General features: G+C 38.6%; 2 protein-coding genes across 2 annotated transcripts in view; one reads left to right on the top strand and one right to left on the bottom strand.

Annotated features, from left to right (window-relative positions):
• Nucleotides 1-7,303, top strand: part of LOC127657067 (gamma-aminobutyric acid receptor subunit rho-1-like) — a 66,747-nt gene extending 59,444 nt beyond the window's left edge. The window contains exons 8-10 of the mRNA XM_052145710.1: nt 179-331; nt 4,653-4,849; nt 4,960-7,303. Of these exons, the coding sequence (XP_052001670.1) occupies nt 179-331; nt 4,653-4,849; nt 4,960-5,256 (647 nt within the window). The 3' untranslated portion in view covers nt 5,257-7,303. The remainder of the gene's footprint in view (nt 1-178; nt 332-4,652; nt 4,850-4,959) is intronic.
• Nucleotides 7,304-12,504: 5,201 nt separating this feature from the next.
• fam98b (family with sequence similarity 98 member B) overlaps nt 12,505-27,755 on the bottom strand; it is a 30,864-nt gene continuing 15,613 nt past the window's right edge. Inside the window, exons 7-8 of the mRNA XM_052145719.1 lie at nt 13,414-13,581; nt 12,505-13,307 (exon numbers count right to left, since the gene is read on the bottom strand). Of these exons, the coding sequence (XP_052001679.1) occupies nt 13,044-13,307; nt 13,414-13,581 (432 nt within the window). The 3' untranslated portion in view covers nt 12,505-13,043. The remainder of the gene's footprint in view (nt 13,308-13,413; nt 13,582-27,755) is intronic.

The following is a 27,755-nucleotide window of genomic DNA, read 5'->3' as shown; positions in this document are numbered from 1 at the left end:
TCATCATCAGTCATTAAACAGATCAACTTCTTCTACAGATCAAATCTCCTGTCTTGTGAACTGTTGATGTGTGTGGAGAACTTCTCCTGTGTCAAACCACAGCATAAAATCATAACATTAAAGCAAACTAATAGCATCATCAGCACTTGAACTCAAATGTTTTATTGTTGTTTTTCAGGCTGGTATAATCGGTTGTACATTCATTTCACACTGCGTCGGCACATCTTCTTCTTCCTGCTGCAGACATATTTCCCTGCGACACTGATGGTCATGTTGTCCTGGGTGTCCTTCTGGATTGACCGCAGAGCCGTTCCTGCTCGAGTTCCACTGGGTGAGATATTAAACACATTGCCTGTTTCTATTTCTTGAAATATTCTTTGATAAATGTGCCATCTCTCTATGACGTATATTCAACAATGAGTTCATTAGCCAAGTCAAGTCAACCTTTATTTATAGAGTACAGAACAACAGAAGTTGACTCAAATTGCTTAACAGATCAATCAAACAAAATATATATAAAACAGATTGATTTAAATTTAAATATAAAACATAATACAACATCATGTATTTATCCATTTCAAACTATTCAAAGATCTATTCAAAAGCTACAGAATACAAATAAGATTTTAAAGAAGTTTAAAAATGGCTAGTGAAGAAGCTGACCTCACATGGACTAATCCTTGGAGACTATTCCATAGATTAGGCCTATAACTGAAAAGGCACGGTCACCCTTAGATCTATAGCTGCAACGAGGAATCCTCACTAGAATACCTGAGTGCTCTATATTGGGGCGCAAGACCAGATAGTGCCTTGTAGACAAAAACCACAATTTTAAAATCTACCCTGAATTTCACTGGAAGCCAGTGTAGACATGCTAAAACCGGGGAAATGGGATCCCTCTTTCTTGCCCCCTTTAAAAGCCTAGCTGCCATGTTTTGATCTGGCTGTAGGCGGGATAAAGTTTGGGGCAGACCAATGTACAATGAGTTGCAATAGTCTAACCTTGATGAAATTAGTGAGTGAATCACAATTTCCAGGACTTTATAGAAAAGAAAATGTTTTATTTTAGCAATAGATCTTGGGTGGAAAAAGCTACCCTTGACAATAGCACTGATCTGCTTATTGAAAAGTAATGATGAGTCTAAAATCACTCCAAGACTCCTCACATGATCTTGTACATTCGATAAAGAGGACATGGACGAACCTAAAATCAGAACTTTGGTTTTGCTTTCATTTAATTGTGAGACATTGCTTGCCAGCCAATGTTTAATATCTTTGAAACAATTTAGGGCATTCTCAGATGAACATTTCTTGTCTACACTCACTGGGAAATAAAATTGGGAATCATCAGCATAACACTGAAAGACTGGTCATAACTGGTAATCTGGTAATCAGAAGACACTGGTTCGAACCCCACAGCCACTACCATTGTGTCCTTGAGCAAGGCACTTAACTCCAGGTTGCTCCAGGGGGATTGTCCCTGTAATAAGGGCTCTGTAAGTCGCTTTGGATAAAAGCGTCTGCCAAATGCATAAATGTAAATGTAAATGTAAAGAATATGCTGTACTTATTAAAAATAGAGCTCAGAGGAAGCATATATGGGGAAAATAACAAGGATCCCAAAATCGACCCTTGACATCACACTGTAATTGAGCTGACGTAGAAGAAAAGTTACCAACATTTACAGAGAACATCCTTTCTTTTAGATAGGAAGAAAACCACTGGAAGGTCAATCCCTGGATGCCAACCATACACTCTAGATGATTGAGAAGAATATTATGGTTGATTGTGTTGAACACGGCACTGAGATCTAATAAAACTAAGACGACAGATGAACCTGAATCCTTGGAGAGTCAAATATCATTAGTGACCTTCAACAATGCAGATTCAGTGCCATGCAAGTGTCTGAAACCAGACTGAAATGTATCTAAAATGTTAAAAGTATTTAGATAGCAGTAGAGCTGCGAATTAACAACTCTCTCCAAAATCTTGGAAATAAAAAGGCAGTTTGGAGATTGGTCTGTAATTGATATGTATAGCCAGATCCCAAAATAAATTTAACAATGGATGTGGAATTGCATGTTTAAAACTACTTGGAACAACTCCACTTGCTAATGAGCTGTTAATTATAGCTGTCACACTGGAATAATAGTCATGAAAATATTTTTAAGAAGGCGTGGAGAAAGAATATCCTTGAAACTGGAACACTTCATCTTGGAGACTACATCTGTTAACTGTGCTGATGTAACTGGTTGAAAGTGAGTCAGGGAGCTGGATGGGGAAGGAATTAGTGGCTGATCAAATTGTGAAGGTACAAACGCACCTTTAATCTGCTCAATTTTGTGAGTAAAGAAGTATAAAAATATTTCACAGGTCTCTTGGGTGGTGTCCAGAGAAGCATTTTTATTTGGGTACAAAACAGAATCAATTGTTTTGAACAAAAGTTTTAGTCGATTTGATTTATCAGAGATTAATGTAGAGAAAAACTTGGCTTTCCTTTACAGCTCTCTGAAAGTTTGTTAAACACTCCTTTAAAATGTCATAAGAGACCTGAAGCTTGTCTCTTTTCCACTTGCGCTCAGCTTTTTTGAACTCTTGTCTGAGAGCGTGGGTGACGTCATGACGTTATCAAGTGTAAAATACAAGCTTTATTAAAAGCTTCAACTAATGATTCAGTGTCGAGTCCAGCTAAGACATCATCTGTGAAATTAGTTAGATACAATTTGGCAGTAGACGAGTGAATGGTCCATGAGTGGCATAAGGGCTGAGGAAAAGTAGGCAGAGGACATGTAGAGACAGAATCAAACATTATTGAATTATGGTCAGAAATGCCAATATCTAAGACCTCTAAGTTGGACACAGAAATGCCATACGATAACACCCGATCTAATGTATGACCCATATTGTGAGTAGGACCAGTGACATGTCGTACAAAATTAAAAGACTCAGTGACGGAGATAAATTCATTTATCACAGTTTTTGATGGATAGCATACATGGATATTAAAATCCCCAAGAATCATGAGTCTATCACCATGAGACCATTTGACAGAGAAACTCCGGAAGTTGTTGGATGAAGTCCTTATGAAATTTGGGAGGTCTGTACAGAAGTGCACAGAAAGCAGGAACCAAGATGTCAATCTTTAATAGTTGGACCTTGAAACTGGAATACATGTCCATAGGCAGCATTCTGCATTTAAAAGTGTTTCTACAAACTGTGGCAACACCATGTAGTATCTGGACCAATCAGACACACCTTTATTCCATCATTTAATGAATAAGCCAACAGATGTCTCAAGACTATAACAAGCAAAGGTCTAACCAAGCATGATGTCTGTCTCCCCACCGAGATGTCTGTCCCCCCACAGGTCATTATCAGCAAATAACAGACCCCAGTGACATTCCAAGTGTGGGGAGGTTAGCTGCATGCTAGAGCAAAGATTGAAGAAAGATTAAAACACTCCTTTCCCCCATATGAAATGGACACAAAGCCCAGAACAACAGACTTTTCTTCATTAAATTATATACAAACTGTTTCACATACAATTCACATGTATATCCCCAGGACATTGTGTATATGATCATTTCTGTATTGTAAAGTGTCTTTATGTATTGTATACTGTTTTATACATGATTTATGACAGCAGTACCAGATAATGTACAATTAGTTCTGCCATGTTTCCCATCAAATTAATCCTTGTGTGACATCCTGCACAATGGTATATATATAATTCTGACAGGGGCTGAAACTAACCCCAATCATGCAAATGAGTCGGCTTCCAAACAAAGGAACATTTCCCACTTGGAAATTGCACCTTTTTCATTGTTTCTCAAGCCAGACCCGAGAGGAGGGACCTTCATCAGAAGTTAAAAGATACGTCCTGCCTCTTACTCACTCTCTTTCCCCTGACTCTCTTCTGCTGTTCGTGTGGGACCAGGACCACCCGATCCAACCATGAGGTCGCAGGCCGGCAGGCCTCAACACATCAAGCCATGTGTAACCACCTTGACCATAGAGTCAATGAACACCACAGTTTCTTCATTCAATGCAGAAGAAATTGATTGCAACTTGAACACCATCGACTCAAGGATCCATCAAGATGTTCTCCTGCGACTGCATACGGGCTCTCTCAACAGCCAAGGCAATTGCAAATATCGTACCAGTAACTAACTGAACTTTTGTAACAAAAGATGCTTTTAAATTAAGAAATGGATGGTTCTCTAAAACGGTTAAGTGACTCTTATGTGTATGTTTTTGTTTAAATTAGTTATGTTTTCATATACCGGTTAAAGTTAAATAAAATTTTGTGTACATTCTTGCAAGTTGATTCTGGTCTGCTTGTAAATCAATGCAACGATTCGGTCACAGGGCTGAAGTTTCTAGGCATAGGCTAACTATGAACATAGGGCGCCATCACCAAAGAGGACTTTGCTCTTGTAGACGGGAGCAATACATCCCCTACACCTCTATCCTACAGAGTCCTTATGTCTGATCACCTAGTTCTAAATGTTACATTATGTTTTCACAGCACAATGAAACATTTCATTCGTCATGATTTGTCAGTGTGGTGTGCAATTGTAACAGTGCTTTGAACTTTTTTTGATTTGATGTGATTTTGGAGACCTCTGCAGCAATATTTGTCTCATCCACAGGCATCACAACAGTCCTGACGATGTCCACCATCATCACTGGAGTGAACGCGTCCATGCCCAGAGTCTCCTACATCAAAGCTGTGGACATCTACCTGTGGGTTAGCTTCGTCTTCGTCTTCCTCTCGGTCATCGAGTACGCCGCAGTGAATTACCTGACCACCGTACAGGAGCGACGAGAGAGGAAACTCAGAAATCATGTACGATTCTTCTCAAGAATGATTGTACACAGTTAAAGAACACACATGCACAAATATGATATTGAAATTTCTTTGTACAGTAAGATGTGTTTACTGTGTTGACGCTGCAGTTGCCGTGCACGTGTGGTATAGCAAACCCTGACGAGGACATAATGATGACGACCTGCTACAGTGATGTGGATCCAAACACAAACGGGAATTATGGAATGCCTGAGAATGGTGGGAGACAGGAGAGGATGTTGGCGCAGCTCACACTCGCCGATTCGCAGAGATCGAGTCCAGTGAAAACATCACGTGGTTATGTCAACATCTGGATAGACACTCACGCTATAGACAAATACTCTCGAGCGATCTTTCCTGGTGCGTACACGCTCTTTAACATCATCTACTGGTCCATCTACTCCTAACCTCTAGACCAGTGAGGAGAACCGCTTTAAACCAGCAGACTCAGGACTCGAGAACTGTAAGAACATTCAACGATCTTGAACTCTTTGTATTTATGTGTTAATATTGTTATTTAATGACTAATGACCACTGACATTTACAGAAATCTAAAGCAATCCATAGTAACAAATATGTCTTCCCTTCCCTATATGGAGGGTAAAATGAAATATTTCTGGTTCAATACCAGTTCATCTCAATCAGCAGCATTTGTGACATTATATTGATTACCACAAATGTTTAATTTTGACCCTCCTTTTCTTTATTAAAATTGTAGTCATAAAATCACTTACCACAGCTGTGGAAACGTATTGACAATTTTCCAACTTTTTTACTATGGTGATGTGATCAAACCCTAAAACCTTAAACTGTCAATAAAAATGATAATTGCTCAAATAATACACAAGATTTAACAGAAAAATTAATGGAATCTTGACATTTCTGCTTTTAAAACCTCCAAAAATGGCTCCCATTGACTTCCATTGTAAGTGTCTCACTGGAACACACATTTGTGCTTTTTAAAGGACAAGATGAAATTATTTTTGTGCTAATCAACATTATGACACAAATGCTGCTGATTGATCTTCACTTGTATTGAACCGGAATATTCCTTTAACTCTTTTTCATTTTCATGTTTATAGTTATCGGCAGGGGACTCAACAACAGTAGTCTTCACCTTTCAAAAGTCCATTCATTCATATTGAGGGAAGGGTTGGCCAAAATAAATGCTATAAATGATGGTAAAATTGGCTTAAGTGTGTGGAGCATTTTTAACAGCGTTCAGGAGTATGTTTGACAGGAAAATGTACAACAAGATGTTGATTCTGTGAGAGGACATTATGGAAGAAGAAGAGCACGTCTTACTTTGCAGTGACATGCCGATAACCGTAACCCTGAAAATAAAGAGTAATAAATAAAAAACACTAATTAAAACAAAGATAATGCTAAAATGAAATACAAGGGATGTTCAGTGATTTGAATGATTTTGTAGTTTAAATATTTCATTCTGATTCATTTGTTCTTCCATTCTTCTAAAATAAGAGAGAGAAAACACTTAAAGTCAGATTACTGACCTAGAAACAGCTCACCTTTTAAAAACATTTCATTGTCACACTTCTTTTTGAAAATACTAAAATATATACCACTGTACTACTTTCCCAAGAATGGAGAAACATCTGTTATTTGAAATGTTTTTCCTCTATGTATGTATATATAATGCATTTGCTAGTCTTGCAAGTTTAGTTTAATATAATATTCTTCCTAAAAAAATAACAGAAATATAAAATATATATGTAACATAATAATAGAACATTTAGTTGTACAAAAATAACTTCCTTGATAAATGCGTTTTGTATTGCAATGTTTTTGTAAATGTAATATTTAATACTTTGCTGTGTAATGGGAAACAGGTGTATACTATATATTTTTTATTTACACGTATCTTATAAAGCATTTTTGTTTGTTTTTCATGCTGTATTTTGGATGGGCTGAACATGTAACCATAGGTTAGGACCCCCCTAAAATATCATTAAAATATGTGTATTGTAAATAATATAATTGTTTAAGAAATAAAATAATACAAATGCAAACGGGGCAACAACAAAAAACCCTTCAAAAATTGCTCTTGAGAATTGTTATGTTTATTGTCCCCCCAACATTTTGATGAAATTTTCGCCCCTGCATGTAACCTCTTAATCCTTCTGAAATATACACTACATGACCTTTGTATGTTCCCTCAACAGTCGAGTAATCTCTAGTAATCTACTGTGTGTCTGTTAATGCATCATGACATTTGTTAAAAGTGTAATCTTCATGAGCACCAAAGACCTTTTTGGACAATGCATGAAATATTCTCACTGTACTTTGAGAGAATTATGAAAAGTGCATATTGTTTTGTTGTGACATGTCTCATACAATCATAAAGTTGTTTCTCATGATATGTTGGGATTGTAATGACAGTCATAAAAAACACATCACCTCAGTGCACTGCTAAAAACCTTCAAACGTATACAACTAAATGATTTAAAATCAAACTTTAGTCCAAGATTAATTTTTCATCACATTAGACATAGAGCATTTTTCTTTGTTTCAGGCTTTTTTGAAGAGTCATTTTCTAGAGTCTCAATTACAACATAAAAAGAACATTTTAATGGTATTGGGTTGTCAAATATTAAATATATAGCCAAATTGTTCATATAATATTTGACTATATTGGAATGTGCTTGTGAATATATTGCAGTAATTAATGTCAACATCATTATCTGGTTATCGCCATCTAAAAATCCAACTATTTGCCAGCAAAAAATTAGACACGTTCTATTACATTTGATATAATGTAGCAAACTTTTCAGTGAAAACAGAAATCAGAAACATGATGTTCCCTTTTAAGCCTTTCCTGTGTATTTTCACTTTAAATGTCCTACAACAATTATGACAGTGTTTGTGTTCAGATGTATTAATGTTAATGCTGTTGACAGCATTTTCACATTATCTCTTACAACTCTCAGCACAGAATCACAACTATTTGTGTTTCCAGGATAAAGCGTCTTTTTTTAATCATTTTCCATCATTGACTGTCTAAGAAGACTTTTGTTTGAAACTGTAAATGACATCCTTGATATACAAATAATGTCAAGCTAGACAATCAGATGAACTCTGAGGGTTACAATTATCTTTGATTTAACCAGTCTTGTTGATTTGTTCAAAAACACTTTTATTTTGAAATGATCTTGTGTCATTGCTGATAGTTTCCTGTTTTTCCTCGATTGATTCACACTTGCTCCTTGATTGTTAATTAGTCTGTGTATTTAATTTCTCTTTTTCCGATATTGAATGTGTGATGTACACTCACTGAGCACTTATTTAGCAACACCTGTGCAGCTACTTATTCATGTGTTTATCTATTCAGCCAATCGTGTGACAGCTGTTGCAGTGCATAAAATCATGCATATACGGGTCAGGAGCTCCAGTTAATGTTCACATCAGAATAGGAGAAAATGTGATCTCAGTGATTTGGACTGTGGAATGATTGTTGGTGTCAGACAGGCTGGTTTGAGTATTTCTGGGATTTTCACACACAACAGTTTCTAGAATTTACTCTGAATGATGCCAAAAACAAAACACATCCAGTGAGGGTCAGTTCTGTGGATGGAAATGTCTTGTTGATGAGCGAGATCAACAGAGAACAGAGACTGGTTTGAGCTGATCAAGTCTACAGAAACTCAGATAACCACTCTGTACAATTGTGCTGAGGAGAATATCATCTCTGAATGCACAACGTGTCGTACATTGAGCTGAATGGGCTACAACAGCAGAAGACCGCGTCAGGTACCACTATTGTTAGCCAAGAACAGAAAGCTGAGGCTGCAGTGGACACTTTCTCACCAAAACTGGACAGTTAAAGACTGGAAAGCATAGCCTGGTCTGATGAATCTCAATTTCTGTTGAGGAAAACAGATGGTAGAGTCAGAATTTGGAACCAACGGCATGAATCCATGAACCCAAACTGCCTTGTGCCAACAGTCCAGACAGGTGGCAGTGGTGTAATGGTGTGGGGAGTGTTGTATTGGCAGACTTTGGGCCCGTTTATACCAATCAATCTTCACTTGAATGACACAGTCTATTTAAGTGTTGTTGCTGACGATGTGCAACCCTTCATGGCCACAGATTACCATCTTCTAATGGCTACTTCCAGCATGATAATGCACCATGTCACAAAGCAAAAGTCATTTCAAACTAGACATGGAACATGACAATGAGTTCACTGTTCTTCAGTGGCACAAGTCATCGTATCTGAATACATATATAGTATTAAGAAACACAGCATATTTTTAGTAATTATCAGTGTATTGGTGTGCATGTAAACAGGCTCAATGAGGGTTCAGTCTTGTTTAGCTTTTGTGTTTTTGTTCTCCGTCTCCAAACTTTGAATACTTTGTTTGATCCAATGTTTTGAATCTGTGTACTCAGGCAATGAAATTAACGTGAATACAAATTCAGCATTTATTTAAAATAATGAATCCAGCAGCTCAAGTATGTCACCTCCATCAGGGATTTCAAATGGTGATGCATTTTTGCAAAATTATATAAATTGGTCATCTCAACTGAAAATGATCAGTCACGGAGAGCTTCTGCCAAAGATCACAAAGATGCGTGCATGCTGACCACAAGAGTCACCCAGGCTGGAATCATGATAGCAATCAATAAAAAAGGTATTTGTTGAGTTTTTAGTTTGAGATATGGTGACATATATGATGCAGGTGCAAGTGTTGGACTTTGCTGCTTCAGGTAAGACAGCGATTATCCTTCATTATTCATACTGGCTGAATAATGTAAAAACAAAATCACACATTCATGTTTTTGATCTTTATTATAAATATGACATGAAGAGCTACTTTTTAAATATGTTTGTTAACTATGTTGTTTTGACAGTAGCTAGCATGAGCTGTAATGTCTCATGTATGCAATGCATGGATTATTTCTATGGAATGCATAGCAGAAGAGAAAGTGGATGTGAGAAAAACAGAACGCAAACGTAACGCTTTAATTTCTCAAAAAAAAAAAAAAAACCTTTTTCATTAAGTTAAGGAATAACACAATATTCTAACGAGTTACTTTTAAAAGTAGCGTTACCCAACATGGTTTGTGATGAATTTTCATCATGTTTTATAAGTAATACATCATCTCATGGTAACCTCAAAAAATAATAAAATGGACCAACTGAAACCAACTAACCAACCTCTACAGACTAGGGTTGCAGCAGTATACCGGTTTCACGGTACACCACGGTTTGAAAATTGACGGTTTATCATACCAGGTACATTTGCTTATGTACGGTATTGAGAAAAAAATGCAACCGTACGGAGAATCTCACATGTGCATCTCCTTTCCTTCTCGACTCTGTCAAACTCATCAACTTGAGACACACACATGCAGATGTCAGAGAGAAGCGAGGAGAGGGGGTCTGACATGAGTGTGTGAGTTAAAGCAGTGTTTCTCAACTGGTCTATTCGGACTGGGTCGCGGACAGCAGGGAAACAACAATGCCATGGTTCTCCCATTGAAGATATTTCGGCGGCCACCCAAGTAATCGACTATTAGGACTTCCGAGGCAGATTTAATGATAATCTCGCTAACAGCTAAAGACTTCTCATCGGCACTTTCACACGAGTGTAACGATCTCGCGATCATGATCTGCTCTTCTCACTGACGCGTGCGTTCAACGGTTGGGCTTCCCTTGATATTGCGGAGTGCAGACATCAAAACTGTGACCAATTTAAATTCTAGTGAGACGTTTCTAGTTTAAAGTGTTACGGAGATTGTCAATTCGAACCTCTCAAACAGTAGCAGCCCTGACATGCCAAACAGCACTGAGGAAAAGAGCAACACTGTGCTCTGCGCCAAAATAAATAAATAAATTACACACCATCACCTTTACAAATTTGTTTCAGGATTTTACATGAGTAAAAGTAACCGTTATATTTTGACAAAATGTTTCATTTTCATATTAAATAATCTAAAGGTATAATCTATTAGACCTCCTTTTACACTCACCTAAAGGATTATTAGGAACACCTGTTCAATTTCTCATTAATTCAATTATCTAATCAACCAATCACATGGCAGTTGCTTCAATGCATTTAGGGGTGTGGTCCTGGTCAAGACAATCTCCTGAACTCCAAACTGAATGTCAGAATGGGAAAGAAAGGTGATTTAAGCCATTTTGAGCGTGGCATGTTGTTGGTGCTAGATGGGCCGGTCTGAGTATTTCACAATCTGCTCAGTTACTGGGATTTTCACGCACAACCATTTCTAGGGTTTACAAAGAATGGCGTGAAAAGGGAAAAACATCCAGTATGTGGCAGTCCTGTGGGCGAAAATGCCTTGTTGATGCTAGAGGTCAGAGGAGAATGGGCCGACTGATTCAAGCTGATAGAACAGCAACTTTGCCTGAAATAACCACTCGTTACAACCGAGGTATGTAGCAAAGCATTTGTGAAGCCACAACACGCACAACCTTGAGGCGGATGGGCTACAACAGCAGAAGACCCCACCGGGTACCACTCATCTCCACTACAAATAGGAAAAAGAGGCTACAATTTGCAAGAGCTCACAAAAATTGGACAGTTGAAGACTGGAAAAATGTTGCCTGGTCTGATGAGTCTCGATTTCTGTTGAGACATTCAGATGGTAGAGTCAGAATTTGGCGTAAACAGAATGAGAACATGGATCCATCATGCCTTGTTACCACTGTGCAGGCTGGTGGTGGTGGTGTAATGGTGTGGGGATGTTTTCTTGGCACACTTTAGGCCCTTAGTGCCAATTGGGCATCGTTTAAATGCCACGGCCTACATGAGCATTGTTTCTGACCATGTCCATCCCTTTATGGCCACCATGTACCCATCCTCTGATGGCTACTTCCAGCAGGATAATGCACCATGTCACAAAGCTCGAATCATTTCAAATTGGTTTCTTGAACATGACAATGAGTTCACTGTACTAAAATGGCCCCCACAGTCACCAGATCTCAACCCAATAGAGCATCTTTGGGATGTGGTGGAGCAGGAGCTTCGTGCCCTGGATGTGCATCCCACAAATCTCCATCAACTGCAAGATGCTATCCTATCAATATGGGCCAACATTTCTAAAGAATGCTTTCAGCACCTTGCTGAATCAATGCCACGTAGAATTAAGGCAGTTCTGAAGGCGAAAGGGGGTCAAACACAGTATTAGTATGGTGTTCCTAATAATCCTTTAGGTGAGTGTATATCAACAGTGACAATTTTAAAGTTTCAAGATGTGTTTCAGCTAATATTTATTTTTCATAAATATTGTAATTTATTATTATATTACTATTATTTAAGACTAGCACACTGACATAACCATGATAATGAGGAGCCTTTCCTTCTGTGTAATATGTGTATAAATATTTAATATTAAGTAACAAACGGGATAATAATGGGCTCATATAAGTAAATATATTCTTCAATTTTTAAAGGGGGAGAGAAACTTCCTGTAGATTTTGACATCAACAACAAAAATAATGTCACTTGATGCATGTCCTTGTACTGTAAAACCATGAACAAAACTATGCAACATAAAAGGAAATGCAACCCAGGATACATTAAATACAGGTTATGTTTAATCTATGGCAGGTCAACACTTGATTTCCAATGTAAAATCTGTTCTGAAGCAAAACCAGTTGAGAAGCTGAGTTAAAGGTACAGACAGGAACATTATATGTTAACTGTTAATAATCATAGGACATTACTTCAAAAGCTCACACAGCTGATGTTATTTTTCATTTAGTACTTAATTTAACATGTAAACTAACATGTTATATTTTCATGCTATTTTTATCATGTTTATAATTCGGTTTATTATTATAATTCTGTTAGTTTTCTTATTTACTCTATTTTATTTTCAAAAGGGAGACTTTACACATACTTCAATAAAATAAATGGTTTCAAGTTTCAATTATAATAAAGTGTTTGCTCAAAAATAAATAAATAAAATAACCCTTCTGTTTTCACTGATAATACTAATTGTGTAATACTGTATACTGTGATATTTTCTGAGACGTATATCATACCGTGAAAATCTCATACCGTTGCAACCCTACTACAGACTTGCTTAAAATTTATTTCATTGATCTCCCCAAAACATGAGGCACCTCAATGCATTTTAGCAGTAATAAAAATGTTCACTCACACATCAGAATATAACACTGTTTTATCATCTCACACAAACACAGTCAGTGATAGTAATGCCCTCCACTGCCTCCTTTACTCCATCTGCCTGATCTCCACCCTCCTCCTCCTGGACCTCCTCCCCCTCCCCCAGAGCTCCAACCACCTCTGGATCGGCCTGTGCTCCAGTTCCCTCCATAACCTCCACCTCTGCTATATCCACCTCGTCCTCCTCCATCAGTTCTCTTCTGCCAGGGGGGCATCTCAGGGGGTGGGGCTTCAATCTCAGACGGTCGGCCACCACGATCAGGCACCACTCCCATTAGAATCTAATTATACGTTAACACACTAAATTGTCAGAATGAACAACAGACAATCACTTTTCAGCCAGAATCCAGTTCAAAAGGTAAACGTTTTTACACTAAACTCACATACCTTGTTAACGGCACAGCTAGTTTTCTCTCTGCAGGAGCCGCTGCTGGTTTTCACAAGGTTGCAGATGTCCTCTCGTGCAGCGAGCAGGTGAGACACACTTATTGATGACTTAAATGATAATGAGTATCTCTTTGGCTGATAAGCCTCAGCCATTCTGTCAAGTTTCACCTGAAAAATGAAAATAAACAGCACAACATTTACAAAAACTTTTTTTATTTTAACATTGCTATAAGCTGATCATGCAAAATGACATTAAACAGAAACATGAAGGCGAGCAGTTTAAATATGGCAGTTCTGTCCTAAATCACTTAGATTAAAACATGAAAAATAAAAAATACTGTATATTTGCATGGTTTTAAAGTCAACATGAAACCTTTACAACCCATTTAACTTCCTTAATGTGATGTATTTATGGGTGAATTGGGATCTTTAATACATTAAAACAAATTTTAGTTACTTTACACACAGGTCGTCATACTGGGTTACCCCAAAAAAGTATGATTCAAGGAAAACAGCCCAGTGGCCGTTTGAGAGGTGGAATTTAAGATGGACTTTTATGGGTATGACTGGAGGGTCAATAGCTAATGTGCAAAGATTTGGAAATATAGTGGATGAGCATCATGACTTCCAAGGGCCCAAAGTAGCAGGTAAGACAAGAAGGACATAAGGAAGAAACAGAGCCTGGTTGAGTTCCAAAGTACTGCTTAATCCACTATTGTGGATGGGCACCAAGAAAATCAATAGCCCTAGCAGGATGAGAAAAGACCCTCAGGTGAGTGACAGGAGGATACGACCATCAAGAGGAGACAGAGGCACATCAAATGGCCAAGAGATACAGGAAGCCAATTAGATGAGCACCTGTTCACCACCATGGAGAAGGTGCTTACAGAAAGGATGAAAGACAAAATAAACATGTTCGGTGTTATTGTTTATGAAAAATGAGAATGTAGATTTGGTGAAGTAGAAGTAAAAAAGAGTGGTGCCAGGGAGACAGGTAGAGGAGAGGAGGAGATATTCCAGCAGGTGAAAAATGGGAGGCAGCTTCACAAGTCATGGAAGACAGTTAAAGAGCAGGAGGAGGGATATTGTGGGATGGTATAAAGGTCGGGATAGCACCACCAACTGGAAACAGGAAGTGGCTCTTAGAACAGACTTTAAAATATATTTATTCAAATTGCGCTCAAATTGTCTCAAATCGACATTGTAGAATAATGTCAAATGCATGTGTCCACCACCTTGCATTCTTTTCCAAAAGCCACCAGGAGGAAATGGCCCCATGGTGCTTGGGCCCATAATCGCTGCTTACAGATATATTTAGGGCCCAAGCACTGAAAGTGCAGGGGCCCTATTGTTCTTCTAAGGATTATTATTATTATTTTCAAGATTTTCATTACTTTTGGGAGGGTCTTTGTAGTACCCCCTTGAAAACGAGCAGGTAAGGCGGGACTCTGTAGCACCCCTTTTTCACCTAGTCACCAAAATTAGTACATTTATAGTTCTCATCAAGCTGAACAACTTTCATACTTTTACTTTTCATAAAGTCATTAGCTCTGCGCAACAGGAAGTCGGACACTTTGGATTATCTGAAAATTGCAGGAACTGAACTTTTAAATACTCCTCATAAGGGATTCATGTGTCTGGCACCAAATTTGTGCAGCATCGTTATAAGACATTGTAGATGCTAATTTGCAAACAGATTTTTTATATTTTGAAAGGTGTCACCATTGCAAAGCAATACATTTATTGCGAAAAACAGGAAATGTCTCATCTGTTCTGTGTGCTTTTGATGAAAACTCAGCTGTATGTTTGGTAATGGGGGCTAATCGTACTGATGCGGCTATTATGTTTTACTGTCATAGCACCACCAATAGGCAGCAGGAAGTATGACACTTTTAACAGACTCTGAAATATTTACATTTACATTTATGCATTTGGCAGACTTTGAAATAGCCCTCTTGTGTTTACATGAATTGCTTCAAAATTCTTTAGAACAATGTCAAGACACTGCGGATATAAAATTGTAAAGGAACAATCGATCTCTTAAATACCGTTGCCATGGCAACGTAATAACTGTTAATACTTAAATAAAGAAATTAACTTTCTTTATTTGGGTGTTTTGAGGCACTTGGCATACTTAATTTAATTATAACATCAGAGTTGTCTGCCATTAGGGCTGGGCAAAAGTTCATGCATGGGCATGTGGGGGGCTTTGTAGCACCCCCTTTCAAATGGGCATGCAAGACAGCCTCTGTAGTACCCCCACTTTCACCTAGTCATCAAACTTGGTAGAAATATTTTTGTCACCAAAACGAACAAATGTTAATAATTATAGTTATTAGCTCCGCTTAACAGGAAGTCAGCCATTTTGAAATATTGCAGTCTCTGAACTTTTAAATACTCCCAAGAGATTCATCGCATTTAAACAATATTATTCCAAGACACTGTAGATGATTTTTGATATACTGAATTGTGTTGCATCAAATTAAATGAGGAAAAAAAATGGGAAACAGGAAGTGTATCATATCTTCTGTGTCCAATGTGTGTTTAGATCAAAATTGATATAAACTGCTGAACAAAGGTTTGGAATAATATAGAGATTTTGCTCTTATGGAAAGAAATTGGTACTTTTATTCACCAAAGTGGCATTCAACTGATCACAATCTACAGTCAGGACATTAATAATGTGAAACATTACCATTACAATTTGAAAAGAAAATGTCAGAGCTTCAAAGAGTTCTCATCCAAAAATCCTCCATGTGCAGTAATGACAGCTTTACAGATCCTTGTTATTCTAGTGGTCAGTTTGTCCAGATACTCAGGTGACCTTTCACCCCACACTTCCTGCAGCACTTGCCATAGATGTGTCTGTCCTGTCGGGCACTTCTCACACACCTTACAGTCTAGCAGGTCCCACAAAAACTCAATGGGGTTAAGATCCATAACACTCTTTTCCAATTATCTGTTGTCCAATGTCTGTGTTTCTTTGCCCACTCGAACCTTTTCTTTTTGTGTTTCTGTTTCAAAAGTGTCTTTTTCTTTGCAATTCTTCCCATAAGGCCTCCTGAGTCTTCTCTTTACTGTTGTACATGAAACTGGTGTTGAGCGGGTAGAATTCAATGAAGCTGTCAGCTGAGGACATGTGAGGTGTCTATTTCTCAAACTAGAGACTCTGATGTACTTATCCTCTTGTTTAGTTGCACATCTTCCACATCTCTTTCTGTCCTTGTTAGAGTCAGTTGTTCTTTGTCTTTGATGACTGTAGTTACACCTTTGGATGAAATCAATTTCAAGCATTGTATATCCTTCATTCCTCAAAACAATGATTGACTGATGAGTTTCTAGAGAAAGCGGTTTCTTTTTTGCCATTATTGACCTTAAGACATGCCAGTCTATTGCAAACTGTGGAAACTCAAACACAAACACAAAGACATTGTTCAGCTTCATTTAATGACCCAAATATCTTTCAGATGTGTTTGATATAATGGCAAGTGATTTTCTAGTACCAAATTATCAATTTATCATGATTACTCAAGGATAAAATGTTGGAGTGATGCTGCTGTCTAGATTTGATCAAAAATGACTTTTTTCAGATAGTGATGTAGTTTTTTTTACATCAGTAATGTCCTGAATATATTTTGTGATCAGTTGAATGCCACTTTGGTGAATTAAAGAACAAAATTCCTTCTGAAACAGCAAAATCTGTACATTATTCCAAACTTTTGGATGCCAGTGTATACATTTAGTCTTGGGGGCTAATCACATGGTATGTGAGTATTTTGGGTCACGGTCATCGCACCACCTCCTGGCAGCAGGTAGTGTGTTTATTACAACAGACTTTAAAATGTTCCTTTTATATTTACCCAAATTGCTTCAAAATTGTTTAGAATAATGTCAAATGCATGTGTCCACCTTACATTGTTTTCTGAAAGCCACCGGGTGGAAATGGACCCATGGTGCTTGGGCCCGTCATCGCTGCTTGCAGCTATATTTTATGCTTGAAGTCTTTTTGAAAGCCGGTTTCAAAAATATATTTAATAATTAGGGCTGTTGATTTAACACGTTAATTCAGTGTGATTAATTGCATTAAAATTAACGTGTTAAGAAAATCAATGCAATTAAACGCAATGCCCCTGGACCATAATAAGGACTATTCCTGAGAAATGCAAGCTTGAAGTACCCCGTTTACTCCAGAGGGCAGTAATTGAGACTTCAGATTTATAAGCAACGCGCAGTTTATACAGTGATTCAGGTTGAAACAACCTTCAACAGCAACAACACAAACATGCATTACGTTCTTGCATTCAAAACACTTGGAGTGCAAATCCGGTTCAAGGGATCTCAAGATGTGTTCGAAGTATTAAACTACATTTAACAAAATTTTTAATTTAGGTTTATGACGCAACGCACCCTAGACGCTACACAAGCATGTCTTAAGCAAGCCCTCATAATAAATCTCAACTTATTGACAAATTCACTTGTGTAATGGATTGCTGTGAACTGTGTGTCAATGATTGACTTATGATCAATAAATATGGTAGTAAATAAAACATTGTATTCTAAAGCTGCTTTTTTATTGTTTTATCAATGATTAACTGTTCTGCTACAAGAATGTAATGCATTTTAATTATTGGAATATTTTTTATAATATATATATATATATATATATACACACAGGTGAAACTCGAAAAATTAGAATATCGTGCAAAAGTTCATTAATTTCAGTAATTCAACTTAAAAGGTGAAACTAATATATTATATAGACTCATTACAAGCAAAGTAAGATATTTCAAGCCTTTATTTGATATAATTTTTATGATTATGGCTTACAGCTTATGAAAACCCCAAATTCAGAATCTCAGAAAATTAGAATATTACATGAAATCAATAAAAAAAGGATTTTAAATACAGAAATGTCGACCCTCTGAAAAGTATAATCATGCATATGTACTCAGTACTTGGTTTGGGCCCCTTTTGCATTAATTACTGCCTCAATGCGGCGTGGCATGGATGCTATCAGCCTGTGGCACTGCTGAGGTGTTATGGAAGACCAAGATGCTTCAATAGCGGCCTTCAGCTCTTCTGCATTGTTTGGTCTCATGTCTCTCATCTTTCTCTTGGCAATGCCCCATAGATTCTCTATGGGGTTCAGGTCAGGCGAGTTTGCTGGCCAATCAAGCACAGTAATACCATGGTCAATGAACCAGGTTTTGGTACTTTTGGCAGTGTGGGAAGGTGCCAAGTCATGCTGGAAAATGAAGTCAGCATCTCCATAAAGCTTGTCTGCTGAAGGAAGCATGAAGTGCTCTAAATTGTCCCGGTAGACGGTTGCGTTGACTCTGGACTTAATAAAGCACAGTGGACCAACACCAGCCGATGACATGGCTCCCCAAACCAACACAGACTGTGGAAACTTCACACTGGACTTCAAGCATCTTGGATTGTGTGCCTCTCCATTCTTCCTCCAGACTGGGACCTTGGTTTCCAAATGAGATGCAAAATTTGCTCTCATCAGAAAAGAGGACTTTGGACCACTGAGCAACAGACCAGTTCTTTTTTTTCTTTAGCCCAGGTAAGACGTTTGACATTTGAAGCCCATGTCCAGGACCCGTCTGTGTGTGGTGGCTCTTGATGCAGTAGCTCCAGCCTCAGTCCACTCCTTGTGAAGCTCCCCCACACATTTGAATGGCCTTTTCCTGACAATCCTCTCCAGGCTACGGTCATCCCTGCTGCTTGTGCACCTTTTTCTTCCACACTTTTCCCTTCCACTTAACTTTCTATTAATGTGCTTTGATACAGCACTTTGAGAACATCCAAATTCTATTTCAAATTACCTTTTGAGGCTTTCCCTCCTTGTGGAGGGTGTCAATGATGGTTTTCTCCACAACTGTCAGGTCAGCAGTCTTCCCCATGATTGTGAATTCAACTGAACCAGACTGAGAGACCATTTAAAGGATCAGGAACCCTTTGCAGGTGTTTAGCTGATTAGAGTGTGACACTTTGAGCCTACAATACTGACCTTTTCACAATATTCTAATTTTCTGAGATTCTGAATTTGGGGTTTTCATAAGCTGTAAGCCATAATCATCAAAATTATATCAAATAAAGGCTTGAAATATCTTACTTTGCTTGTAATGAGTCTATATAATATATTAGTTTCACCGTTTAAGTTGAATTACTGAAATTAATGAACTTTTGCACGATATTCTAATTTTTCGAGTTTCACCTGTGTGATATATATATATATATATATATATATATACATACACACACACACACACACACACACACACACACACACACACTCACCTAAAGGTTTATTAGGAACACCTGTTCAATTTCTCATTAATGCAATTATCTAATCAACCAATCACATGGCAGTTGCTTCAATGCATTTAGGGGTGTGGTCCTGGTCAAGACAATCTCCTGAACTCCAAACTGAATGTCAGAATGGGAAAGAAAGGTGATTTAAGCAATTTTGAGCGTGGCATGGTTGTTGGTGCTAGATGGGCCGGTCTGAGTATTTCACAATCTGCTCAGTTACTGGGATTTTCACGCACAACCATTTCTAGGGTTTACAAAGAATGGCGTGAAAAGGGAAAAACATCCAGTATGCGGCAGTCCTGTGGGCGAAAATGCCTTGTTGATGCTAGAGGTCAGAGGAGAATGGGCCGACTGATTCAAGCTGATAGAAGAGCAACTTTGCCTGAAATAACCACTCGTTACAACCGAGGTATGCAGCAAAGCATTTGTGAAGCCACAACAGGCACAACCTTTAGGCGGATGGGCTACAACAGCAGAAGACCCCACCGGGTACCACTCATCTCCACTACAAATAGGAAAAAGAGGCTACAATTTGCAAGAGCTCACAAAAATTGGACAGTTGAAGACTGGAAAAATGTTGCCTGATCTGATGAGTCTCGATTTCTGTTGAGACATTCAGATGGTAGAGTCAGAATTTGGCGTAAACAGAATGAGAACATGGATCCATCATGCCTTGTTACCACTGTGCAGGCTGGTGGTGGTGGTGTAATGGTGTGGGGGATGTTTTCTTGGCACACTTTAGGCCCTTAGTGCCAATTGGGCATCGTTTAAATGCCACGGCCTACATGAGCATTGTTTCTGACCATGTCCATCCCTTTATGGCCACCATGTACCCATCCTCTGATGGCTACTTCCAGCAGGATAATGCACCATGTCACAAAGCTCGAATCATTTCAAATTGGTTTCTTGAACATGAGAATGAGTTTACTGTACTAAAATGGCCCCCACAGTCACCAGATTTCAACCCAATAGAGCATCTTTGGGATGTGGTGGAACGGGAGCTTCGTGCCCTGGATGTGCATCCCACAAATCTCCATCAACTGCAAGATGCTATCCTATCAATATGGGCCAACATTTCTAAAGAGTGCTTTCAGCACCTTGTTGAATCAATGCCACGTAGAATTAAAGCAGTTCTGAAGGCGAAAGGGGTTCAAACACAGTATTAGTATGGTGTTCCTAATAATCCTTTAGGTGAGTGTACATATACATATATATATATATATATATATATATATATATATACAGGTCCTTCTCAAAAAATTAGCATATTGTGATAAAGTTCATTATTTTCCATAATGTAATGATAAAAATTTAACTTTCATATATTTTAGATTCATTGCACACCAACTGAAATATTTCAGGTCTTTTATTGTTTTAATACTGATGATTTTGGCATACAGCTCATGAAAACCCAAAATTCCTATCTCAAAAAATTAGCATATCATGAAAAGGGTCTCTAAACGAGCTATTAACCTAATCATCTGAATCAACTAATTAACTCTAAACACCTGCAAAAGATTCTTGAGGCTTTTAAAAACTCCCAGCCTGTTTCATTACTCAAAACCGCAATCATGGGTAAGATTGCCGACCTGACTGCTGTCCAGAAGGCCATCATTGACACCCTCAAGCAAGAGGGTAAGACACAGAAAGAAATTTCTGAACAAATAGGCTGTTCCCAGAGTGCTGTATCAAGGCACCTCAGTGGGAAGTCTGTGGGAAGGAAAAAGTGTGTCAAAAACGCTGCACAACGAGAAGAGGTGACCGGACCCTGAGGAAGATTGTGGAGAAGGACCGATTCCAGACCTTGGGGACCTCGCGGAAGCAGTGGACTGAGTCTGGAGTACAAACATCCAGAGCCACTGTGCACAGGCGTGTGCAGGAAATGGGCTACAGGTGCCGCATTCCCCAGGTCAAGCCACTTTTGAACCAGAAACAGCGGCAGAAGCGCCTGACCTGGGCTACAGAGAAGCAGCACTGGACTGTTGCTCAGTGGTCCAAAGTACTTTTTCGGATGAAAGCAAATTTTGCATGTCATTCGAAATCAAGGTGCCAGAGTCTGGAGGAAGACTGGGGAGAAGGAAATGCCAAAATGCCTGAAGTCCAGTGTCAAGTACCCACAGTCAGTGATGGTCTGGGGTGCCATGTCAGCTGCTGGTGTTGGTCCACTGTGTTTTATCAAGGGCAGGGTCAATGCAGCTAGCTATCAGGAGATTTTGGAGCACTTCATGCTTCCATCTGCTGAAAAGCTTTATGGAGATGAAGATTTCATTTTTCAGCACGACCTGGCACCTGTTCACAGTGCCAAAACCACTGGTAAATGGTTTACTGACCATGGTATTACTGTGCTCAATTGGCCTGCCAACTCTCCTGACCTGAACCCCATAGAGAATCTGTGGGATATTGTGAAGAGAAAGTTGAGAGACGCAAGACCCAACACTCTGGATGAGCTTAAGGCCGCTATCGAAGCATCCTGGGCCTCCATAACACCTCAGCAGTGCCACAGGCTGATTGCCTCCATGCCACGCCGCATTGAAGCAGTCATTTCTGCAAAAGGATTCCCGATCAAGTATTGAGTGCATAACTGAACATAATTATTTGAAGGTTGACTTTTTTTGTATTAAAAACACTTCTTTTATGAAATATGCTAATTTTTTGAGATAGGAATTTGGGGTTTTCATGAGCTGTATGCCAAAATCATCAGTATTAAAACAATAAAAGACCTGAAATATTTCAGTTGGTGTGCAATGAATCTAAAATATATGAAAGTTTAATTTTTATCATTACATTATGGAAAATAATGAACTTTATCACAATATGCTAATTTTTTGAGAAGGACCTGTATATATATATATATATATATATATATATATATATATATATATATATATATATATATATATATATATACACACACACATACAGCAGGTGAAATATGTATTGAACACGTCAACATTTATTTCAGTAAATATATTTCCAAAGGTGCTATTGACATGAAACTTTCACCATACATACAATGAAACCAAAACAAATGAGCTCAGCAAATTAAGTTATGTGTAATAATGTGAAATGACATAGGGAAAAAGTATTGAACACGTTTACTGATATTTTTTTAATACTTTGTACAAAAGCCTTTGTTGGTATTGACAGCTTCAAGAGAAACTAGTCGCATGCTTTGGTTTGATTTTGGCCCATTCGTCCACACAAACAGCCTTCAAATCTTGAAGGTTCCGTGGGCCTCTTCTATGAATCTTGATCTTCAGTTCTTTCCATAGATTTTCAATGGGATTTAAGTCAGGTGATTGGCTGAGCCATACTAGCAGCTTTAATTTCTTTCTTTGAAACCAATTGAGAGTTTCCTTGGCTGTGTGTTTGGGATCATTGTCTTGCTGAAATGTCCACCCTCGTTTCATCTTCATCATCCTGGTAGATGGCAGCAGATTTTTGTCAAGAATGTCTCGGTAAATTTGCCCATTCATCCTTCCTTCAATTATGTGAAGTTTGCCAGTACCATTTGCTGAAAAGCAGCCCCACACCATGATGTTCCCACCTCCAAACTTCACTGTTGGTATGGTGTTTTTAGGGTGATGTGCGGTGCCATTTCTCCTCCAAACATGGTGTGTATTATGCATCCAAACAGTTCAATTTTGCTCTCATCTGACCACACTATATTCTCCCAGTATTTCGCTGGCTTTTCCAAATGTTGTGCAGCAAACTTTAAAAGAGCTTCAACATGCTTTTTTTTTTCAGCAATGGAGTCTTGCGTTGAGAGTGTGCATACAGGACATGGCGGTAGAGTGCATTACTTACTGTTTTCTTTGAGACAACAGTACCTGCTAATTGCAGGTCTTTTTGAAGCTCTCCACAAGTGGTCCTTGGCACTTGGACAACTCTTCTGATTATTCTTTTCACTCCTCTGTCAGAAATCTTGCGAAGAGCACCTGGTCGAGGCAAATTTATGGTGAAATGATTGTCTTTCCACTTCCGTATTATGGCCCCAACAGTGCTCATTGGAACATTCAGAAGCTTAGAAATGCGTCTATAACCAATGCCATCGTTGTGTTTTGCAACAATTAGGTTGCGAAGGTCTTGAGACAGCTCTTTGCTTTTACCCATCATGAGATGTGTCTTGTGTGACACCTTGGCAATGAGACCTTTTTGTAGGCCATCAGTTGGGTCTGAACCAGCTGATATTCATTTGCACTGACAAGGGGCTGGATTGCTTTTTAATTACTGAAAGTTTTCAGCTGCTGTCTTGGCTTTCCATGCATTTTTGCACCTCCCTTTCTTCATGTGTTCAATACTTTTTCCCTGTGTCATTTCACATTACACATAACTTAATTTGCTGAGCTCATTTGGTTTCTTTGCATGTATGGATTACTTGGATTGTTACCAACATCTGGTGAAAATTTCATGTCAATAGCACCTTTGGAAATATATTTACTGAAAAAAATGTTGATGTGTTCAATACTTATTTCACCCGCTGTATATAAAATTGTTAAATATTTAAAAGATACCCATGTATAATTATTTCATCATTATATATTGAATTATTGTTATATGAGGGACTTTCTCAGCAAATATTTGTATATGCGATTAAATGTGATTAATTGCGATGTATTAATCGGGACACCATGTAATTAATTCGATTAAAATCGAACTTCTAGTGGAAGGATCTTTGTGGTTACAGGCTCTGATCAAGTGCTGGTTGACATCAACTTGAGCATTTCATCCCAATGGAAGAGGCATTGGAGGCAAGCTATGAGAGAAAGACCTGGCCAACGAGTGCAGGGAAAGCGGATAGAGGACTGAGGGAGGATGTCATGGATTTGTGGGAGTTTTAATGCAGCATCTATTGAAAGTCATTGGTATGTCCAGATCAAATTGGCATTGAAGAAGCGTCTGAAGGAAATGGCAGAAGAAGCTGCGAAAGGGAGGTTCTGGATATGGTTAAGAAGGAAGAATAAAAGGGTGGTTATCAAATAAGACAGCTTGGTGACGTCCTGAAAAGGAAAGTGGTTTCAGAAGGAGCAAGTCATTACATTTTTATGTACCGTTTCCAGAGTTGTACCTACGGGTCAGCCAAGGCAGGTAATTGCCTTGAGCCCCAAGCTGGCAGGAGGGCACCCGCAGGTGGCAAATACTGTGGTTCATGGCAACAACACTTGAAATCAATGATTGGCAATGCTTAGTACACTTTTTAAAAAAAACAAAAAACAAAAAGCAAGGGGGGTTACGATCAAATTCAAGTAAGAGCGGGATGCAGGCATCATAAAGAGGATGTCCAATTTACCAATCTGTGAGTCAGAAGAGGAAAAAGAAAGAGGGGAAAGCAGGCAGTAACGTTTACTGAATTATCCCTTCTCACGAAAACAAAATCTCCAACGGCCGTGCGAGCCACGTTTGTTATTATTTACATTCTTTGCACTTATTCCCCATACAATACTTAATCTTGAGAAACTATACATCATTAGAAAGGTGTAATCTCCAGTTTATATACAGTGAGGAAAATAAGTATTTGAACACCCTGCTATTTTGCAAGTTCTCCCACTTGGAAATCATGGAGGGGTCTGAAATTGTCATCGTAGGTGCATGTCCACTGTGAGAGACATAATCTAAAAACAAAAATCCAGAAATCACAATGTATGATTTTTTAAATATTTATTTGTATGATACAGCTGCAAATAAGTATTTGAACACCTGTCTATCAGCTAGAATTCTGACCCTCAAAGACCTGTTAGTCTGCCTTTAAAATGTCCACCTCCACTCCATTTATTATCCTAAATTAGATGCACCTGTTTGAGGTCGTTAGCTGCATAAAGACACCTGTCCACCCCATACAATCAGTAAGAATCCAACTACTAACATGGCCAAGACCAAAGAGCTGTCCAAAGACACTAGAGACAAAATTGTACACCTCCACAAGGCTGGAAAGGGCTACGGGAAATTGCCAAGCAGCTTGGTGAAAAAAGGTCCACTGTTGGAGCAATCATTAGAAAATGGAAGAAGCTAAACATGACTGTCAATCTCCCTCGGACTGGGGCTCCATGCAAGATCTCACCTCGTGGGGACTCAATGATCCTAAGAAAGTTGAGAAATCAGCCCAGAACTACACGGGAGGAGCTGGTCAATGACCTGAAAAGAGCTGGGACCACCGTTTCCAAGGTTACTGTTGGTAATACACTAAGACGTCATGGTTTGAAATCATGCATGGCACGGAAGGTTCCCCTGCTTAAACCAGCACATGTCAAGGCCCGTCTTAAGTTTGCCAATGACCATTTGGATGATCCAGAGGAGTCATGGGAGAAAGTCATGTGGTCAGATGAGACCAAAATAGAACTTTTTGGTCATAATTCCACTAACCGTGTTTGGAGGAAGAAGAATGATGAGTACCATCCCAAGAACACCATCCCTACTGTGAAGCATGGGGGTGGTAGCATCATGCTTTGGGGGTGTTTTTCTGCACATGGGACAGGGCTGACTGCACTGTATTAAGGAGAGGATGACCGGGGCCATGTATTGCGAGAATTTGGGGAACAACCTCCTTCCCTCAGTTAGAGCATTGAAGATGGGTCGAGGCTGGGTCTTCCAACATGACAATGACCGAAGCACACAGCCAGGATAACCGAGGAGTGGCTCTGTAAGAAGCATATCAAGGTTCTGGCGTGGCCTAGCCAGTCTCCAGACCTAAACCCAATAGAGAATCTTTGGAGGGAGCTCAAACTCCGTGTTTCTCAGCGACAGCCCAGAAACCTGACTGATCTAGAGAAGATCTGTGTGGAGGAGTGGGCCAAAATCCCTCCTGCAGTGTGTGCAAACCTGGTGAAAAACTACAGGAAACATTTGACCTCTGTAATTGCAAACAAAGGCTACTGTACCAAATATTAACATTGATTTTCTCAGGTGTTCAAATACTTATTTGCAGCTGTATCATACAAATAAATAGTTAAAAAATCATACATTGTGATTTCTGGATTTTTTTTTTTAGATTATGTCTCTCACAGTGCACATGCACCTACGATGACAATTTCAGACCCCTCCATGATTTCTAAGTGGGAGAACATGCAAAATAGCAGGGTGTTCAAATACTTATTTTCCTCACTGTATTTCACCACTTTTTTTGATAGAAATTCTACATTGAGAATAATTCCTTAACGTAAATTTATGACAAGCAAAATCTAAATGAGATTGAGAAATAAACGTAATAAAGACTCACGTCCACTAAAGCGGGTAAGCTCTCGTATTTTTGTCATTTCGAGGCTTCAGTTAACAAAATTCCATTAGAAGTTGTAGTAGAAATGTGTGCAATTAGAGACAATTTTATGGATTCTCATATGTTTACTTCACATTTCTTTTCCTCAAACCGATCTGAATCAAGAGTACTATTAAACTCTCATATGGGGTGTCACATATATACAGAAAGAGAGAAAGACACTTCATAGGTTAATTTGTATTTGTCAAGTTTAGCTAAGCAACTTCTAATTTGGATAAGCTCATTTATTTTTCAGGAGTTGTTGTGCGATGTAGATTCAAAAGCTGGCAATTCCAGGTACAGTTGAAGTCTGAAGTTTACATACACTTTAGCCAAATACATTTAAACTCAGTTTTTCACAATTCCTTATATTTAATGGCAGAAAACATTCCCTGTCGTAGGTCAGTTAGGATCACTACTTTATTTTAAGAATGTGAAATGTCAGAATATAGTAGAGAGAATGATTTATTTCAGCTTTTATTTATTTCATCACATTCCCAGTGGGTCAGAAGTTGACACACACTTTGTTAGTATTTGGTAGCATTGACTTTAAATTGATTAACTTGGATCAAATGTTTTGGGTATCCTTCCACAAGCTTCTCAGAATAAGTTGCTGGAATTGTGTCCCATTCCTCCAGACAGAACTGGTGTAACTGAGTCAGGTTTGTAGGCCTCCTTGGTCACACATGTTTTTTCAGTTCTGCCCACAAATGATCTATCGGGGTCAGGACTTTGTGATGGCCACTCCAATATCTTGACTTTGTTGTCCTTA

Source organism: Xyrauchen texanus, chromosome 16 (assembly GCF_025860055.1).
Source record: "Xyrauchen texanus isolate HMW12.3.18 chromosome 16, RBS_HiC_50CHRs, whole genome shotgun sequence".
Lineage (NCBI taxonomy): Eukaryota > Metazoa > Chordata > Actinopteri > Cypriniformes > Catostomidae > Xyrauchen > Xyrauchen texanus.
Note: the sequence above shows the minus strand (reverse complement) of the source record. Positions and strands in the feature narration are given on the sequence as shown.